This window comes from Balaenoptera acutorostrata, chromosome 9 (assembly GCF_949987535.1).
Source record: "Balaenoptera acutorostrata chromosome 9, mBalAcu1.1, whole genome shotgun sequence".
Lineage (NCBI taxonomy): Eukaryota > Metazoa > Chordata > Mammalia > Artiodactyla > Balaenopteridae > Balaenoptera > Balaenoptera acutorostrata.
This window is the reverse complement of record NC_080072.1, coordinates 93245777-93267731: the sequence shown is the minus strand read 5'-3', so window position 1 is coordinate 93267731 and position 21955 is coordinate 93245777. Positions and strand designations below refer to the sequence as shown.

Sequence of the window (21955 nt, the reverse complement as noted above, 5' to 3'; positions counted from 1 at the left end):
ACACTGACAACATCAAATGCTAGTTAGAACGTGGAGCAATAGGAACTCTCATTCATTGCTGGTTGGAATGTAAAATGGTACAATTACTTTGGAAGATAGCTTGGCAGTTTCTTACAAAAGTAAACATAGTCTTACCATATAATCCAGCAAAAGAGAATTTAAAAGTACAACAGCAAGAATATATAAGTCAGAAGGGGTAAAGGGATATAAGTACATTGTCTGGGAAGAGATAAAAATGCCAACCTTTATATGATTTTCATAAGTCAAATATGCATGTTGCAATATCTTGTATAAGCATAAAAGAATGATAATAGAGAGGGGAAGTTTTAAGAATAAAAATAATAAGCCCAAAACAAGGCAGAGTATCTATAAGTCCCAAAATATCAGTAAGTACATTAAATGTGAATACATTAAATGCTCCAACAAAAGACACAGAGCATCATACTGGATAAAACTATTAACTAACAATATACTGCCTAAGAAAGACACAGATAAAATATGGAGATTCAGAATGTTGAAAGTAAAATAATGGGAAAGATATACCATACAAACAATAATGAAAAATAGTGGTGTGGCTACATGAGTATCAGAGATTTTGGACCATAAAGCAAAGAGTATTACTAGAGATAAAGTGAGACTCTTCAAAATAATATAACGTTCAATTGACAAGAAAGATATAATGATCCTAAATTGGTTTTCAGTTAATAGCATGGCCTCAAATTATACAAACTACCAGAAAAATACACAAATCTTTGATGATAGAAGGGGATTTTATTTTATATGAATTGGAGTATGGTTGATTTACAATGTTGTGTTAGTTTAAGGTGTACAGTAAAGTGAATCAGTTATCATATACATATATACACTATTTTTATATTCTTTTCCCGTGTAGGTCATTAGAATATTGAGTAGAATTCCCTATGCTATACCATATGTCCTTGTTAGTTATCTATTTTATATATAGTAGTGTGTATTTGTCAATCCCAATTTCCCAGTTTATCCGTCCCCCTGCCCCTTTCCCCCTTACTAACCATAAGTTTGTTTTCTGCATCTGTGACTCTATTTCTGTTTTAGAAATGAGTTCATTTGTGCCATACTTTTTAGATTCCACATATAAATGATAACATATGATATTTGTCTTTCTCTGTCTGACTTACTACACTCAGAATGACAATCTCTAGGTCCATTCATGTTGCTGCAAATGGCATTATTTCATCCTTTTTTATGGCTGAGTAATATTCCATTGTATATATGTACCACATCTTCTTTATCCACCCCTCTGTCAATGGACATTTAGGGTGCTTCCATGTCTTGGCTATTGTAAATAGTGCTGCAATGAAAATCGGGGTGCGTGTATCTTTTCAAATTATGTTTTTCTCCAGATGTATGTCTAGGAGTCCGATTGCTGGATCATTTTACCATAGTTCTATATTTAGTTTTTTAAGGAACCTCCATACTGTTCTCCACAACGGTTGTACCACTTTACATTCCACCAACAGTGTAGGATTGTTCCCTTCTCTCCACACCCTCTCCAGCATTTACTCTTTATAGATTTTTTGATGATGGCCATTCTGACCCGTGTGTGAGGTGATACCTCATTGTTGTATTGATTTGCATTTCTCTAATAATTGGTGATGCTGAGCATTTTTCATGTGGTTTTTGGCCATCTGTATGTCTTCTTTGGAGAAATGTCTATTTTGATCTTCTGCCCATTTTTCAGTTGGGTTGTTGGTTTTTTTGACATAGAGCTGCATGAGCTGTTTGTATACTTTGGAGATTAACCCCATGTCAGTCACATCGTTTGCAAATATTTTCTCCCATTCTGTGTGTTGTCTTTCTGTTTTGTTTATGGTTTCCTTTGTTGTGCAAAAGCATTTAAGTTTAATTAGGTCCCATTTGTTTATTTTTGTTTTTATTTTTCTTACTCAAGGTGGTGGATTAAAAAAGATATCGCTGCAATTTATCTCAGAGAGTGTTCTGCCTGTGTGTTACTCTAGGAGTTTTATAGTGTCCAGCCTTACATTTAGGTCTTTGATCCATTTTGAGTTTATTTTTGTGTATGGTCTTAGACAGTGTTCTAATTTCATTCTTTTACATGTAGCTGTTCAGTTTTCCCAGCACCACTTGTTGAAGAGACTGTCTTTTCTCTATTGTATATTCTTGCCTCCTTTGTCATGGATTAATTGACCATAGGTGCATGGGTTTGTCTCTGGACCTTCTCTATCCTGTTCCATTGGTCTACATTTCTGTTTTTGTGCCAGTACCATAGTTTTTTTTTTTTTAAGATTTTTAATTTTATTTATTTATTTATTTATGGCTGTGTTGGGTCTTCGTTTCTGTGCGAGGGCTTTCTCTAGTTGCGGCAAGTGGGGGCCACTCTTCATCGCGGTGCGCGGGCCTCTCACTATCGCGGCCTCTCTTGTTGCAGAGCACAGGCTCCAGACGCACAGGCTCAGTAATTGTGGCTCACAGGCCTAGTTGCTCTGTGGCATGTGGGATCTTCCCAGACCAGGACTCGAACCTGTGTCACCTGCATTGGCAGGCAGATTCTCAACCACTGTGCCACCAGGGAAGCCCCCCATACTGTTTTGATTACTGTAGCTTTGTAGGATAGTATGAAGTCAGGGAGCCTGATTCTTCCAGCTCTGGTTTTCTTTCTCAAGATTGCTTTGGCTATTCAGGGTCTTTTGTGTTTCCATACAAATTGTAAAATTTTTTGTCCTAACTCTGTGAAAAATGCCATCAGTAATTTGATAGGGATTGTATTGAACCTGTAGCTTGCTTTGGGTAGTATAGTCACTTGCACAATATTGATTCTTCCAATCCAACAACATGATATACCTCTGCATCTGTTTGTGTCATCTTTGATTTCTTTCATCAGCACCTTATAGTTTTCTGAGTACAGATCTTTTGCCTCCTTGGGTAGGTTTATTCCATAGGTATTTCATTCTTTTTGATGCAATGGTAAGTGGGATTGTTTCCTTAATTTCTATTTCTGATCTTTTGTTGTTAGCATATAGGAATGCAAGTTTGTTGTGTATTAATTTTGTATCCTGCAACTTTACCAAATTCATTGGTGAGCTCTAGTAGTTTTCTGGTAGCATCTCTAGGATTTTCTATGTATAGTATCATGTCATCTGCAAACAGTGATAGTTTTACGTCTTCTTTTCCAATTTGGATTCCTTTTATTTCTTTTTCTTCTCTGATTGCCATGGCTAGACCTTCCAAAACTATGTTGAATAAAAGTGGCAACAGTGGACATCCTTGTCTTGTTCCTGGTCTTAGAGGAAATGCTTTCCGTTTTCCACCATTGAGAATGATGTTTGCTGTGGGTTTGTCGTATATGGCCTTTATTATGTTGAGGTAGGTTCCCTCTATGCCCATTGTCTGGAGAGTATTTACCATAAATGGGTGTTGAATTTTGTCAAAAGCTTTTTCTGCATCTATTGAGATGATCATACAGTTTTTATTCTTTAGTTTGTTGATGTGGTGTATCACACTGATTGATTTGTGGATACTGAAAAATCCTTGCATCCCTGGGATAAATCCCACTTGATCATGGTGTATGATCCTTTTACTGTATTGTTGGATTTGGTTTGCTACTATTTTGTTGAGGATTTTTACATCTATGTTCATCAGTGATGGTGGCCTGTAATTTTCTTTTTTGTGTTGTACCTTTGTCTGGTTTTGGTATCAGGGTGATGGTGGCCTCATAGAATGAGCTTGGGAGTGTTCCTGCTTCAGCAATTTTCTGGAAGAGTTTCAGAAGGATAGGCATTAACTCTTCTCTAAATGTTTGGTAGAATTTGCCTGTGAAGCCATCTGGCCCTGGACTTTTGCTTGTTGGAAGTTTTAAAATCACAGTTTTGATATCAGTACTTGTGATTGGTCTGTTCATATTTCCTGGATCAGTCTTGGAAGGTTGTACCTTTCTAAGAATTTGTCCATTTCTTCTAGGTTATCCATTTTATTGGCATATAGTCTCTTGTAGTAGTCTCTTATGATCCTTTGTATTTCTGTGGTATCAGTTGTAACTTCTCCTTTTTTGTTTCTAAATGTATTGATGTGAGCCCCTCCTTTTTTTCCTAATGAGTCTGGCTAAAGTTTTATCAATTTTGTTTATCTTTACAAAGAACCAGCTTTTAGTTTCATTGCTCTTTTCCATTGTTTTCTTCGTCTCTATTTCATTTATTTCTCCTCTGATTTTTGTGATTTCTTTCCTTCTACTAACTTTGCATTTTGTTTGTTCTTCTTTCTCTAGTTGCTTTAGGGGTAAGGTTAGGTTGTTTATTTGAGATTTTTCTTGTTTCCTGTGGTAAGATTGTATTGTTATAAACCTGCCTCTTAGAACTGCTTTTGCTGCATCCCATAGGTTTGGGATCATGTTTTTGTTGTCATTCATCTCTTGGTATTTTTTGATTTCCTCTTTGATTTCTTCAGTGATCCATTGGTTGTTTAGTAACATATTGTTTAGCCTCCACATGTCTGTGTTTTTTATAGTTGTTTTCTGTAATTTATTTCTAATGTCATAGCATTGTGGTCGGAAAAGATTCTGGATATGATTTCAATTTTCTTAAATTTACCGAGGCTTGATTTATGGCCCAAGATGTGATCTATCCTGGAGAATGTTCCATGTGCACTTGAGAATTTTTAGTATAGATGTCTGCCACCTCTTTCATCACCGTATGCTGGCCATTATCCCCTTGATAGGAGGTGTGACTGATGTTGTGGTGACCAGAACCTGCTCTGGATATTGAGCAGGGCCTCCCCTTTGCTCTGTTTGTCACTGCCCTGTCAGGGGTGGGGTCTGCTTCCTAGTTGTTGGAGTAGAGCTGTTTCTTAGCTGTGTTTCTGATCTGCGGTGTGAGGTAGGTGGGTTTGGAGCACTCCCACTGGGAGAGAAGTCACTGAGTATTCCTCCTCTGGAGATGTTCACCTGTGAGTGTGCTCTGTTTTGTCACCTTTCACCCATTGTATGGGCTCACAGATTACACTGTGGTTGGCACTGCTCTTGGCCCCACCTGAACCATGGGTATGCCAGCAATTGGCCCTGGTGTCTCTCAGGCATTGTTTTCACCAGGCCACCAGTACTGATCCACTGAAGTCAGGTTCCAGGACTGCAGTAATCATGCACCTGGACCTGCTGTGGGCACCACGGAGGCAGCTGAGACTCTGGCCTGGCCCAACCTCCACGTGTAGGTGGCCACAAAGTCCATAGCAGCTAAAGCTAGACCTGTCTTGACTGCAGGAGCACTCATTGTCTGTTCAGATGTTCTGCAGGTGCTGAGTTTACAAAGCCAGCTGTGGGGGTGTAAATCCATGGTTTGCACAGCCGTGAGGAGAGATTTCAGCTCTTCTTCCTTAGTTGCATGGCCCCTAGAGCTCAGCTGTGACTTCAGCCCCACTGCTGCATGTGAGCCACCTACAGGCATCTGCTACCACAGCTGCCCTGGAGCACAGGAGCCTCCCCCACCAATGGGGAGGAGGTACAGAGGAGGAGGTAGACAGGGGGCATGAGAGCCCACTCTGGTGGACACAGGATGGAAGCCCTTCCTAGTGCCCCAGGAGGCAGGAGCTGGTACATGGGGAGATAGGCTGTAACTACTGTCCCACACTTTGTGCATCACTCAACAATGGAGCTTCTCTTCTATGGTGGCCGGGCTTATAATGGGAGATTTTAATGCACTTCTCTCAGTAACTGATAGTACAAGTAAGCAAAAATAATCAGTAAGCATATAGAAGGTCTGATCAACATAATTCACAAATTTGACCTAATTGGCATCTATGTACTGTGTTCAACAACTGCAGAATACATCTTCTTTTCAAATACAGATACAATATTGCAAAAATAGATTACTAACAGAGGATTGAAAATCACAGTGTGATTAAGATAAAGATTGATTTCACGAAAGATAATAATTTCCAGATGTTTGCAAGTTTAAAAATGCAATTCTAAATTACCAGAAGAAATCAAAGTAGAAATTTTGTATTGAATTTGATGAAAATATGATATGTCAAAATGTATATGCTAAAAACATACTGAAAATCAATAAATTTGGCATTCCCTTCAAAAAGTTGGAAAACAACAGTAAATACAATTCAAAGAAAATAAAAAGAAGGAAATAATTAACAGCAGAAAAAGAAGGAACTTGAATGAACAATAGAATGGAATGACAAAGCTCAAAGTTGGTTTCTTGGAAAGACTAATAAAAGTGGGAAACCCTAGTAAGACTGGTCAAGAAACAGAATATACAAATAATCAATATCAGGAATGAAATAGAAACTACTATTGATTCTAAGATCATAAAATTAGAAAGATCATAAGAGAATCTTAAGAACAACTTAATGCAAATAAATTTGAAAGTTTAGATGAAATGGAACATTTCCTAGAAAAATGCAACTTATCAAAACTAGCACAACAATAAATACAAAATATGAGTAGACCTATAACAATAAACTGAATTTGTAATTTAAGATCTTCTCACAAAGAAAAATTCTGGCACAGATGGCTTGACTGGCAAATCCTTCTCAACATTTAAGGAAGAAATAACACTCAGTGTTAAAAAAAAAAAGAAACCATTTCCTCTAAGATCAGTAACAAGACAATGTCGTCCAATCTCACCACTATCATTCCACATAGTTTTGGAAGTTTTAGCCACAGCAATCAGAGAAGAAAAAGGAATAAAAGGAATCCAAATTGGAAAAGAAGAAGTAAAGGTGTCACTGTTTGCAGATGACATGATACTATACATAGAGAATCCTAAAGATGTTACCAGAAAACTACTAGAGCTAATCAATGAATTTGGTAAAGTAGCAGGATACAAAATTAATGCACAGAAATCTCTTGTATTCCTATACATTAATGATGAAAAATCTGAAAGAGAAATTAAGGAAACACTCCCATTTACCACTGCAACAAAAAGAATAAAATACCTAGCAATAAACCTACCTAAGGAAACAAAAGACCTGTATGCAGAAAACTATAAGACACTGATGAAAGAAATTAAAGATGATACAAACAGATGGAGAGATATACCATGTTCTTGGATTATAAGAATCAACATTGTGAAAATGACTATATGACCCAAAGCAATCTACAGATTCAATGCAATCCCTATCAAGCTACCAATGGCATTTTTCACAGAACTAGAGCAAAAAATTTCACATTTTGTATGGAAACACAAAAGACTCTGAACAGCCAAAGTAATCTTGAGAAAGAAAAACAGAGCTGGAGGAATTAGGCTCCCAAACTTCAGACTATACTACAAACCTAGAGTAATCAAGATAGTATGGTACTGGTACAAAAACAGAAATACAGATCAATGGAACAGGATAGAAAGCCCAGAGATAAACCCACACACATATGGTCACCTTATCTTTGATAAAGGAGACAAGAATATACAATGGAGAAAAGACAGCCTCTTCAATAAGTGGTGCTGGGAAAACTAGACAGCTACATGTAAAAGAATGAAATTAGAAAACTCCCTAACACCATACATAAAAATAAACTCAAAATAGATTAATATATTTATATCTATAGCTGATTCACCATTATACAGCAGAAACTAACACACCATTATAAAGCAATTATACTCCAATAAAAATACTAAAAAAAAAAAAAAAAAGAGACCTAGGAGTGAAGGCTTTTGGGGCTAGGAAAATATGCCTAAATTCGTGGACAGAGAGGGTCCTGAGTCCTTGTCTGCAACTCCCTTCAGCGACTGTAATGCACTGACTCTGCACGAAGTCTAGTGTGAGGTGAGGATAGCTTTCCCTTGTGAGTCCTGTCAGGTAAAGGCTTTGTAATTGCCTGTGGTCAGGCCTGAAAAATCACATATAGAATTTTAATCAGGAGCACAACTCCTCAAAAAGATGCTCAACTTCATTAGTAATCAGAGAAATGCAAATTAAAAACTGACAATATTAAGTGTTGCTGAGGATGTAGAGCACCAAGAATTCCCAAAGGTTGCTGACAGTGAACATAAATTAATACAATAACTTTGGAAAATAGTTTGGCGTATCCTTCCATCCAGCAATTCTGTTTCTAGGTTGAATAGAAACCAAAAGAAATTTGTGGACCTGTTAGCCAGGAGGCATGAGTAAAAATAGTGCCAGAAGCAGCCCTTATAATAGCCACAAACTAGAAAAAGTCCAAATGTCAACCTATTGTAGAATGAATAAATAGCAGTATATTCATAAAATGGAATACTACCATCATTTTTATGAAATGAATGAAGTTTAGGTTCACAAACAATGTTGAATGAACAAAGCTAGATGCAAAAGTATACTATAGGATTCTATTTATATGTAGCTTTAAAACAGAGAAAACTAAAGTATAGTGGTAGGATTCAAAATAGTGTTTACCTTTTGGAAGAAGAGAGTCGGCAGTGATTTGCAGGGCACCCAAAGGCAGTGGTTTGAAGTATGAAAACGTTGATCTGGGTGAGTGTTACACAGGGGTTTGCTTGTGATGATTCAGTTGTTATAAATTTATGTTTTATGAACTTTCTATATGTGTGTAATATTTTATTTAAAAAGTTAAAAAAAAAGAAATACAAGCACTTTGAATTTATAAAGTAGTCACACGTTTTTAAGGGGGGAAAATATATTGTATCAATAAATAATGTCCTTACCTCTTTGGGATTAATGTATCTCAGTATCTGACGTGGATCCCCTTGTCTTCTTATATTAATCAGACTTTTAAAGTGTTGGAATACAGCGACATTCTAAAGGTTCAGACACATAAGATTTTATGGTCAAAACTGGGTTTTCTACCTCTAATTAGCTTTTTGCCTAAATAGGGCAAAATGAGTAAAAATCATAAAATAGATTTTACGTATGTAAACTAGATTTTAGAAATATTATCCAATCAAGGTTTGCTTTGACAAGTCAGGCAATATTGGTATTATTCTCACAAAGAGTTTTACCCTTAAATTTGTAATGGTATCACTAGCAACTATAAATAAAATATCCAAAACTTTGGTTGGGTCACTTTCGTATACTCCAGTGTAATCTAGGAGAAAGACAAAATACAGCCTAGTGGTTAAGAACACTGAGCATGGCATAACATTGTCTGGGCTCAAGTGTTAGTAATTACTAGCTGTGTGATCCTGAACAAGTTGCTTAACCTCTATGATCAGTTTCTTATCTAAAATATGGGAATGACAGTACTATTTCATACAGCTATGGTTAGGAATAAATGAGCTAAAATTTGTAAAGCACTTAGAACAACTTCTGGCATAAAAAAGCACTCAATAAGTATTATCTATTATTATCATTACAGAATCCTCCTCATTCCTGTGGTAATTCCACTGATTTACAAACCCTATCTACTTTTATTGTTAGTGCAAATTTAGTCAAACAACTGCAAGCAATTCTTCTATCTTGGAAAGCTATCTTTGGTAACCCTCTCCTAACTTATTCCTCCCCCAAACCTTAATAACTCTTGGTAAACATTCCCTGACCCCTCAGTTTGCTTATATTAAATCAAATCAAATAAATTCAAGTTGAAGTAATCCATAATACCAATATGACAATTTGAAGTCCCATTGCAATTGCCTGTGGAAGATGGTGCAGCTCACCTCAACACAAATAATATTCTTTCTGAAAGAAAGATGTAATTTCTTAAGTAACACCCCAAATTGAGTACCAAGAAAAATTTATGATGGTTTAAAATCTGAATAGTATCTTCTAAATTTGTAGATTATTGTATCAAACCACCCTCAAATTTAGTGACTTAAAGCAACAACTGCTTTCTGTGGGTTGACAAGGAACTTCTGCTATTCTTGCTTGGACTCATGTTTTGGCTGTAGTCAGCTGCCAGATCAGCTGCAGATGGGTGATTTAATATGGCCTTACACACATATACTGGGTCTTCAGCTTGGATTGTTGGAACCTCTGTGATGGCTGGGCTTCTCTCTCCATACAGACTTTCAGTTTAGAGTTTCTTCACAGCATGTACATTTCAAAGTACGATAGAGAGAGAGAGAGAGAGAGAGAGAGAGAGAGAGAGAGAGAGGGAGAGAGGGAGAGAGGGAGAGAAAGAGACAGAGAGAGACAGTAGAAATTGCAAGGCTTTTCAAGGCCTTGTCTTGGAAGTCACACAGCATCACTTAGTTTGAATTCTATTGGTCAAACTCAGGACCTAGCAGGCCTCAGGAGGTCAAGTGCAAAGTGTGATCCATAGGAAGTTCCATATATAGTATACAGCCTCACTCAGGGGTAGCTCTGAAGAGAAATACTTACAGGGGACAGAACTTCAAGCAGCATACCTGTTGTATATTATGCCTGGAAGAAAAGATGGCCAGAGGTACAGATCTACAGATGGGCAATAACTGATGGCTTTGCTGGATGGTCAGGGATTTGGAAAGAACATGGTTAGAAAGCTGTTGGGGAAGAGGTCAGACCCCTCCAAATGGGCACCAAGTGTGAAGACATTTGTGTCCCACGTCAATTCTCAGCAAAGAGCAATCTCAGCAGAGAAAAATATTAATAATCAAGTAGGCAAGATGACCCATTCTTTGGAATCAGTCTATTTCCCTAGCCACTGCTCTCCTTGCCCAATGGGCTCATGAACAAAGTGGCCATGGCAACAGGAATGGAGGAGTGGAGGTTATTCATGGGCTCAGCAACATGGATTTTTATGCACTATATCTGGCTACAACTACTGCTGAGTGCCCACTGTGCCAAAGCAGAGACCAACACTGAGCCCCTGATATGGCATCATTCCTTGAGGGAATTAGCCAGCTTCTTGTGGCACATTGATTAGTTGGAACACTTCCATTATGGAAGGGGCAACACTTGATTCTCATTGGAATTGATAATTTACACTCCTGGGTACACAATACTTCTACAAAAACCACTATCTGTGTACCTTCAAAATGTTTTATTCACTTGTCATTATATTCTGCATAACATTGCTTCTGATCAGAGAACTTGCTTCAGAGCAAATGCAGCACATCAATGGGCCTATGCTCATGAAATTCACTGACATTACCTTGTTCCCCATCACCCTAAAGCACTTGGCCTGGTGGAATGGCATTTTGGAGACTCAGTTACAGTTAGAGTTCCACTGATAACACTTTTCAGGCTACAGTGATGTCCTTCATGTTATAGAATATGATCTGAATCTATGCCAGCCAGCATTTATGAGTTTGAAAATTAAAGGGTGGAAATGAAAGTGGCTCCCTCTCAATATTATCTCTAATAATCCACTAGTGAAAATTTTGCTTCCTGTCCTTTTACCTTTGGGTTCTGTGGCTATAAAGGCCTTAGAACCCACAGGAGTAAGGCTTCCACCAAGGTACACACCAACAGTTCCATTAAAATGGAAGCTGATACTGTCACCTGGCCATTTTGAGTTCCTCATGCCAGTGAGCCACCACACCAAAAAAAATGAGGGGGCCTTATAAGTGGGAAAAAAAGAGTCCGTATAAGTGAAAGAAGGGACAGAAGAGTCAGCACCAGAGTGATGTGATGTGAGACATACTTGGTAGGTCATTGTTGGCTTTGAAAATGGAAGGAGACCATAAGCCAAGGAATGTGGGCAGCCACTAAAGGCTGGAAAAGGCATGAAAACAAATTCTTCCCTAGAGCCTCCAGAAAGAACGCAGCATTGCTGACATCTTGATTTTAGCCCAGTGAGATCCATTTCAGATTTTGGCCTCCAGAATTGGATGATAATAATTTTTTGTTGTTTAAAGCTACTAAGGTTTTGGCAGTTATAGCAGCAGTAGGAAATAAATATAAGTGCTTAACCTTGTATCTAGTATTTATATGACAAGATATCATAGGTGGAGTATGACTCAGCAGGAAGAGAAATAAAAATGATTGAAAGATAAATAAAATTACTTTGGGGAAGAGGGTTTTAGTTTGTTTTAATCTATATGAGGGATAGTTGTATCATGTTAGGTGGAAGCATAATTTTAATATTGACATTATTTGGAAGTTAAACATGGTTAGAAGAAGTAAGTATGCTAGGGTAACAAGGGGTCGACTCTGCTGGATTATTCTATTGTCAACTTATTCAAGCAGGACAAAAAATGAAAATGACACATAGGCACATCGAATTTAAACTGCTAAAAACAAAACATAGAGACAATTTAAAAGCATCCAGACAATAAAAGACACATTACTTTCAGGGTTGAAAGAGTAAAATTGGTCCTTGATTTTTTTTTTTTTTTAACAGAAACCATGGAATCCGGAATAGAATGGAATGTCATATTTAAGGTGCTAAGGAGAAAAAAAAAAAAACCCAAAACGTGACAACTTAGATTTCCATCATGCTGATAATATTCTTCAAAAACAGAAGTGAAATAAAGATGTTTTCAGACAAACAAAAGCTGAAAGAATTTTTCACAGGAGATCTGCTCTACAACAACTACTGTAGGGAATTCCTTATGTAGCAGGAAAGTAATACCATAGGGAAACACAGAACTGTAGGGAGGAATGAAGGTCCCTGGAAGGTGTAAATATCTGGAGAAATAAAAATGAATACTGAACGTATGGACACCAAGGGGGGAAAGTGGGGGCTGAGGTGGGATGAATTGGGAGATTGGGATTGACATATGTACACTAATATGTATAAAACAGATAACTAATAAGAACCTGCTGTATAGCACAGGGAACTCTACTTCATTTCACTGTACAGTAGAAACTAACACAACGTTGTAAAACAACTATACCCCAATAAAAAATAAATAAAAAATAAATACTGAAATTAAAGGAGACATAAATAAATGGAAAGATATACCGTGTTCATGGATTGGAAGACTTAATATTGGTAAGATGAAAATATTGCCCAAAGTAATCTACAGATTCAGTGCAATCCATATCAAAATCCCAATGTCACTTTTAAAAGAAATATAAAAGCACATTCTAAAATTCATGTGGAATCTCAAAGGCCCCCAAATAGCCAGACACATCCTGATGTCAATACTTGCTACAAAACAGTTTGGTATTGGCATTAGGACAGACATAAGACCAATAGAATGAATAGAGAAGCCAAAACTATACTCCTACATATATAACTGACTTTGACAAGGGTGCCAAGATTATTAATGGGGAAAGGACAGTCTTTTCAACAAATGATGCTGGGAAAACTGGATATCCACATGCAAAATAATGAAATTGGACATTAATGCAAAGTGGATCAAAGACCTAAAAATGAGAGCTGCAACCTAAAACTCTTAGAAGAAAATATAAGAGAAAAGCTTCATTACATTGGATTTGGCAATGATTTATTGGACATTACCCTGCAAGCACAGCAACTAAAGAAAAACAAGGATAGAGTGGACTATATCAAAATTTAAAACTTTTGCATGGCAGAGGACACAGTCAAGAAGCTGAAAGGGCAATCCACAGGATGGAAGAAAATATTTGCAAAGCAGATATCTGATAAGGGTTTAATATCCAAAATATGTAAAGAACTCCCACATCACAACAACAAATAACCCAATTCAAAAATGGGCAAAAGTCTCAAATACACATTTCTCCAGAGAAATTTATGAATGGTCAATAAACACATAAAAAGATGCTCAACATCAATAGTCATTAAGGAAATCAAAATCAAAATCACAATGAGATACAACTTCACATCCATTAGGATGGCTATCATAAAGAAAATAGAAAATAAGTGTTGGCAAGAGTGTAGAGAAATTGGAAACTGTGTGCATTGCTAGTGAAAATGTAAAATGGTGCTGCCACAATGGAAAACATTTTGATCATTCCTCAAAAATTTAAACATAGGATTGCAATATGATCCAGTACTTCCATTTCTAGATATGAACCCAAAAGAATTGAAAGAGGTACTCAAACAGATACTTATACAACAATTTTCATAGCAGCATTATTCACAATAGCCAAAATGTGGAAACAACCCAAGATCTGTTAAAAGGGAGTGGATAAACAAAATGTAGTATACAAATACAATGGTCTATTATTCAGCCTTTAAAAGGAATGAAATTCTGATGCATGCTATAAATTAGATGAAACTTGAAAACATTATACTAAATGAAATAGCCAGAGACAAAAGGACAAATGTACTTATACAAACTACCTAGAATAGACAAATTCATGGATACAGAAAGTAAAATATAGGTTACCATGGCCTAGGGGGCAGGGGAGGATGGAGAGTTATTGTTTAGTGGATACAGGAGGTTCTGTTTGAGATGATGAAAAAGTTCTAGAAGTGGATAGTAGAAATGGCTACACAACGTTGTAAATGTAATTAACATCACTAAACTGTACACCTAAAAGTGGTTATTATGGTAAATTTTATGTTATGTATATTTACCACAATAAAAAGTAAATACTAATTGTTTAAGGCAATAAAAATAATGTCTTCTTATATTTAAAACAAAAATGTAAGTGAAAAATATCTGACAACAAATAGCACAAAAGGGAAAGATGATAAAGGGAGTTAACCCGTTTTAAGATTCTTGCATTGTTCTGGAAAGTGTAAAAGTACTAAATGTAGGCACTAATTAGTCAAAGATGCATATTGTAAACTCTAAGTTACCCCATTAAGATAATGGTAATCTTATGTGATGTAATAATGTAATAATGTAACTGTTATGGTAATCTACTGCTGTGTAGCAAACTACCCCCAAAATTTATTGATGTAAAACAACCACCATTTTATTATGCTCACAATTATGGGTTGCAAATTATGGTAGGGCAGAGTAGGGATGTCTCGTCTCACTTCCACAATGATTGAGGCTTCATCTGAGATGGATTACACAGCTGGGAATGGCTGGGATGACTCAAGTGGGGCCCTATGTCAGGGGCCTCAATTCTAGCTATCAGCCTTGTTTCTTGGTTCTTGTTATGTTTTATCTGCTGGTGATGGAATATTGAAAATGGCTTTTTCACTTATGTATCTTGTAAGTGGGATGGAATAGTTGATAAATCTGGGGATGGCCAATCACCAATCTCTGTAGACAGCCTTTCCATTAGGCTAGCTTGGCATGGCAGTTTCAGGGTTGTTGTACCTTGTGGCTGGCTTCATTCAGAATGAGCATTCCATGACACAGACATGGACACTGCAATGCTTCTTTTTTATGGCCACACCACGCAGCTTGCAGGATCTTAGTTCCCCGACCAGGGATTGAACCTGGGCACCCTGCAATGCTTTTTTTTTTTTTTTTAAGCTGGGCACTGCCTTTATTTTTATTTTTTTAACATCTTTATTGGAGTATAATTGCTTTACAATGGTGTGTTAGTTTCGGCTTTATAACAAAGTGAATCAGCTATACATATACATATATCCCCATATCTTCTCCCTCTTTCGTCTCCCTCCCAACCTCCTTATCCCACCCCCAAGCTGTCACAAAGCACTGAGCTGATCTCTCTGTGCTATGTGGCTGCTTTCCACTAGCTATCTATTTTACATTTGGTAGTACATATAAGTCCATGCCACTCTCTCACTTCGTCCCAGCTTACCCTTCCCCCTCCCCATGTCCTCAAGTCCATTCTCTACATCTGCATCTTTACTCCTCTCCTGCCCCTAGGTTCTTCAGAACCATATATATATATATATATATATATATATATATATATATATATACACACACACACACACACATATATACATATACACATATATACATATATATGTATATATGTGTGTATATATATATTTCTTCAGATTCCATATATATGTGTTAGCATATGGTATTTGTTTTTTGCTTTCTGACTTACTTCATTCTGTATGACAGACTCTAGATCCATCCACCTCACTACAAATAACTCAATTTCGTTCCTTTTTATGGCTGAGTAATATTCCATTGTATATATGTGCCACATCTTCTTTATCCATTCATCTGTCGATGGACACTTAGGTTGCTTCCATGTCCTGGCTATTGTAAATAGAGCTGCAGTGAACATTGTGGTACATGACTCTTTTTGAATTATGGTTTTCTCAGGGTATATGCCCAGTAGTGGGATTGCTGGGTCGTATGGTAGTTCTATTTTTAGTTTTTTAAGGAACCTCCATACTGTTCTCCATATTTATTACCTAAGCTTAGAGGTCCCAGAATGTCATGTTCTATTTTATTGGTTTTAGTGGTAAAGCAAGACTAAAATAGCCTGAATAAAAGGAAGAAGATTGCCCTAACCTCTCAACAGAAAGAGTAGCAAATAATTTATGAACATCTTAAATCAATCAAAATAACCAAGAAGTTAATACAGAAGAAAATAATGATATATTAAAATCATTTAAATAATACAAAGAAATGGGAAACAGGAAAAATACATGAAGAACAGATGATAAGTAGAAAAGTAACAGCAATATGGTAGACTTAAACTAAACAAATACCATAATTATAATAAATATAAATGGTCTAACCATGCTAATTAAAAGACAATGATTATTTAAGACTAACCAAAATTAGATCCAGCTCTGTATTGTTTACAAAGGATACAAAAAGTTAGAAAGTAACAGAATAAGAAAATATACCATGCAAACACTAACCAAAATTAAACTAGGGTAACTTTATCAATACAAAATAAAATAGACTTTAAGGCAAAAAGTTTTGGAAAATATAAGAAACAACATTTCATATTGATTAGGTTTGACTCAACAATAAGAAGTAACAATCTTAAGCTGATATGTACCTAACAACATTACTTCAAAATATATAAAGCTAACATTAACATAATTACCAGGAGTATAAATGAATCCCCAATTATAATGGAAAACTTTAACATACTTCTCTCAAGCACTGGTAGAACAAATAGGCAAAAAATTAGTAAGTCTCCTGCTATAGACTAAATGTTTCTGTCTCTCCAAAATTCATATTGAAATTCTAACACCCAAGGTGATGGTAGGAGGAGGCTGGACCTTTGGGAGATGATTAGGTCATGAGGGTAAAGCCCTTATGAATGGGATTAGTGTCCTTATAAAAAAGGGCTCAGTCAGACGAATGGATAAAGAAGATGTGGTAAATATATACAATGGAATATTACTCTGTCATAAAAAGGAATGAAATTGGGTCATTTGTAGAGACGCGGATGGACATAGAGACTGTCATATAGAGTGAAGTAAGTCAGAAAGAGAAAAACAAATATCGTATATTAATGCATATTTGTGGAATCTAGAAAAATGGTGCAGATGAACTGGTTTGCAAGCCAGAAATAGAGACACAGATGCAGAGAACAAATGTATGGACACAAAGCAGGGAGAGCAGGGGGCTGGTGGTGGTGATGGGATAAATTGGGAGATTGGGATTGACATATATACACGAATTTGTATAAAATAGGTAACTAATAAAACTAATTTAAAAGGAAAAAAAAGGGCTCAGAGAGATCACTTATCCCTTCCAACATGTGAGGACATAACAAGAACCAGGAAGCAGGTTCTCAATAGGTACCAAGTCTGCTAGTGCCTTGATTTTGGACTTCCTAGCCTCCAGAACTATAATAAATAAATTTCTGTTATTTATAATCCACCCAGCCTATAATAGTTTGCTATGGCAGCCCAAACAGACTAAGACAGCTATGAAAGATTTGAACAACATAATTAACTAACTTGACCTAACTGATGGAAGAATATGTTTTTTTTCTCAAGATCACATGGAACATTTATCAAAATAGAATTTTTCTGTACCAAGCAAGTTTTGAGTTATTAAAACCATTTAAAGTATGTTGTCTGGCTGCGGTGGAATTAAACCAGAAATCAATAACAAAAAGATAACTAGAAAATTCCTAAATATTTGGTCATTAATCAATGTGGCTCTAAATAACCCATGGGTCAAAAAATTACATGGAAAATTATGAAATATTCCAAACTGAGGTAATAATTATATGACATATCAAAACCTGTGTGGATAAATCTAAAGAAATGCTGAAGTGAGAACTTTAATAGCTCAAAATACATGTACTATAAAAGAATAAAAGTTGAAAATCTAAGATCTAATTTTCCATCCCAAGAACTTTGAAAAAGAATAGCAAATCAAAGTCCCAAAATGAAAGAAAAAACAATAAAGATAAGATTGGAAATCAATGAAATAGAAAATAGAGTTAAAATAGAGAAAACCAACAAAGCCAAAGATCAGTTTTTTTAAAAAGATTAATAAAATTGATAAACTCCTAGAAATACAGATGTAGAGAAATGAAGAGAAAGCACTTATTAACAATACCACTACAAATCTTACAGACATTAAAAGGATAATGAAAGGAGATTGTAAACAAATTTTGGCCAAAATAGATTTGACAATTTAAACAAAACGGACAAATTCCTTAATTCAAATCAAAGCCACAACTAGATGTCTCTTCAAGCCTGTTAGAATGGTTATTACCAAAAAGACAAGAAATAACAAGTGCTGGCAAAGATGTGGAGAAAACGGAACCCTTCTGCATTGTTTGTATGAATGCAAATTGGTTCAGCCAGTATGAAAAATGGTATGGAGATTCCTCAAAAAATAAAAAGTAGAACTACCATGTGATCTAGCAATTCCACTTCTGGGTATTTATCCGAAGAAAACAAAAACACTAATTCAAAAAGATATATGCACCCCATGTTCATTGCAGCATTATTTTCAATAGTCAAGTATGGAAACAACCTAAGTGCTCACTGATGGATAAATGGATAAAGAAGATGTGGCATATATATATATATATATATATATATATATATATATATATATATATATAAATAAAACAGAATACTATTCAGCCATAAAAAATAACAAAATCTTTCCATTTGCAATTACATGGATGGAATTTGAGAACATTATGCTGAGTGAAATAAGTCAGAGAAAGACAAATACCATATGATCTTACTTATACGTGGAATTTAAACAACAACAGTAAGCTCATAGATAAAAAGAACAAAATGATCATTGCCAGAGGTAGGGGGTGGGGGGTGAGAGAAATGGGTTAAGGGGGCCAAAAGGTACAAACTTCCAGTTATACCATAATTAAGTCATGGGGTGTAATGTAAAGCATGGTGAATTATAGTTAATGGTACTGTATTGAATATTTGAGAGTTGCTAAGAGAGTAAATCTTAAAAGTCTTCAGCACAAGAGAAAAATTTTTTGTAACTAGGTATGGTGACAGATGTTACCTAGACTTATTGTGGTGATTATTTCACAATATATACAAATTTTGACTGATTATGTTGCCCACTTGCAATTAATATGTTATATGTCAATTATACCTAAATAAAAACAACAAAATGGACAAATTCCTTGAAAAAGTAATTTATTAAAATGGGTACAAGAAGAAATACACATCTGCATAGTCCTGAATTTTAGAGAAATGGAACTCATAATTAAAAACCTTTCTATATGGAAAACTCCTAGCACACATGGCTTTGCTAATGTGTTATTCCAAACATTTAGAGAAAAAATAATACCAATCACACAAACTCTTACAGAAAAAGAAGAAATACTTCCCAATTCCTTTTAGGAGACCAGCATAATACTGATACAAAACCTGGCAAGGACATTACAACAAAGAAAAATTGAATTTAAAAATAAATATACAGAAAATCCTAAGCCAATGTTTAGCAAATCAAATCCAGGATATACCAAAAGGGTAACAATCAGGATGAAGTGGAGTTTATTCCAGGAATACAAGGTTGGTTTAACATTTGAATATCAATGAATGTAATTTACCACGTAAAGAGAATGAAGGAGACCATATGACCATTTAGGAGCAGCAAAAACATTTGATCAAATTCAATACCCAGAGTTTTCATAAAAACAAGAATAAAAATCTTAGCAAATGAGGAATTAAGTTAACTTCCTTAAACAGATAATGAGTTTCTACAAAAAAATACAGATAACAGCTTACAGTGGAATATTATATGCCTTCTCTCTGTGTTCAGGAAAAAGACAAGAATGTCCATAATTCTTTTGAGTATTGTGCTGGAGGGTCTAGTCAGCACAAAAAAGCAAGAACAAGAAATAACAGGTATAAAGTTTGCAAAGGAAAAATGAAAGTCATCATGCAAAGATGACATGATTAAGTGGAAAATCTGAAAGATACTCAGCCATCAAAAACAATGAATTCATGCCATTTGCAGCAACATGGATGGACCTAGAGATTATCAAACTAAGCAAAGTAAGTTAGAAAGAGAAAGACAAATACCATATGATATCACTTATATGTGGAACCTAAAATTCAATATAAATCAACATATCTACAAAACAGAAACAGACTTACTGATATAGAGAACAGATTTGTGGTCGCCAAGGGGGAGGTGGGGTAGGGGAGGAAAGGAATGGGAATTTGGGATTAGCAGAGGCAAACTATGGTATATAGGATGGATAAACAACAAGGTGCTACTGTATAGCACAGGGAACTATATTCAACATCCTGTGACAAAACATAATGGAAAAGAATATATATATGTATAACTGAGTCACTTTGCTGTATAGCAGAAATTAACACAACACTGTAAATCAATTATACTTCAATAAAATCTAAAAAAAAAATCTGAAAGGATCTATTAAAAAGCAATTAGAAATAATAAGTGTATATTTAGTCAGTGTATAAAAATAAATATTTATATAAACTAGAAATGAACAATTAGAAAATAAAATTTAATAAATAACACCACTTACTTTAGCATAAAAAGCCAAATAACCTAGAAATCAAGTGAAAGATGTATAAGACTTCTGCACTATAAACTACAAAACATTATGGAGAGGAATTAAAGAAGATATAAATAAACGAAGAGATACTCCATGTTAAAAAAAAAACACCTCAGCATCGTAAGATATTAGTTCTCCCCAAATTGATCAATTGATTTAATGCAATCCCAATTATAATGTCAACAAAATTTTTTTAGACATGGATGGATCTAGAGACTGTCATACAGAGTGAAGTAAGTCAGAAAGAGAAAAACAAATATCATATATTAACGCATGTATGTGGAACCTAGAAAAATGGTACAGATGAGCCGGTTTGCAGGGCAGAAGTTGAGACACAGATGTAGAGAATGGACATATGGACACCAAGGGGGGAAAACTGCGGTGGGGTGGGGATGGTGTTGTGCTGAATTGGGCGATTGGGATTGACATGTATATACTGATGTGTATAAAATTGATGCCTAATAAGAACCTGCAGTATAAAAAAACAAACAAACAAAACAACTAATACTAAACTTTCATTGGGTTATTTGTATGGAAATATGTTAATATAAATGTTTCAGATATTACAAGAAATTTCTAAAAATCTTATATGTTCTGGTATAATGTTATAAGTCATAATCCTAGTTATTACTTTAAAATGTATATCTCAGAAATAACTAATTTTCTTGTCAACTGCATTATTATGAACTTTCATCAAATTTTTAACTGTGGTCATTTTTAAGTCTTTTGTCATTTACAGACAGTTCTGGGTGTACTCTGATGCTTTTGCAAATATGTTCCTATAAAAGGGTTTCATCTTTAAGAAATTCATGGAAAAGACTCTGACAAGTACAGGTTTCTGGTAACTGACTGTACTGCTGAACTGAATGAATAAGCATTTTCAGAACTCTAATGAAAAACTGATGAACTCATAAAAGTGCTAACAAAAGATCAAGATGAAAAAAATAATAATAATTACATGGGACTGAGTGAACTGATGAGGATGAGTATAATTTTTGTGACTTTCTGTCTGAATTAAAAAAAAAAAATCCAACAAGGACTCAGAGGCAAAGAATATACAAATCAATTTTCACTGCAAAGTAAAGGAGCTGTTACAGTGGAGGATTACTGGACTGAATGTCAATATTATGACATAGTATGAGTGTGTTTCATGTTTGGTAATTGCAATCATTGTTGCTTTTGTTGTGGTCATCCATGTACAATGCTTGGTGTCAGTCTATTTAACTCTTGTAAAAATAAAATACAGTGTGTGTGTGTGAAAAAAAAAAAAGAAATTAAAATAAGTTGATTCCAATGTTTATACGGAAATGTAAAAGTCCTAAAATAGGTAAAATAATCTTGAAGAACAAAGTTAGAG

At 35.4% G+C, this 21955-nt stretch overlaps 1 protein-coding gene across 8 annotated transcripts in view; it reads right to left on the bottom strand.

Moving 5' to 3' along the window:
• The window catches only part of C9H11orf65 (chromosome 9 C11orf65 homolog), a 134106-nt gene that overhangs the window by 69534 nt on the left and 42617 nt on the right, over window positions 1-21955 (bottom strand). For 6 of the 8 annotated variants that reach the window (XM_057552162.1, XM_057552167.1, XM_057552168.1 and 3 more), the window contains exon 3: window positions 8634-8726. The exons of the other annotated variants lie outside the window; for them this stretch is intronic. In XM_057552162.1, the coding sequence (XP_057408145.1) occupies window positions 8634-8726 (93 nt within the window). The remainder of the gene's footprint in view (window positions 1-8633; window positions 8727-21955) is intronic. 8 annotated transcript variants of the gene reach the window in all.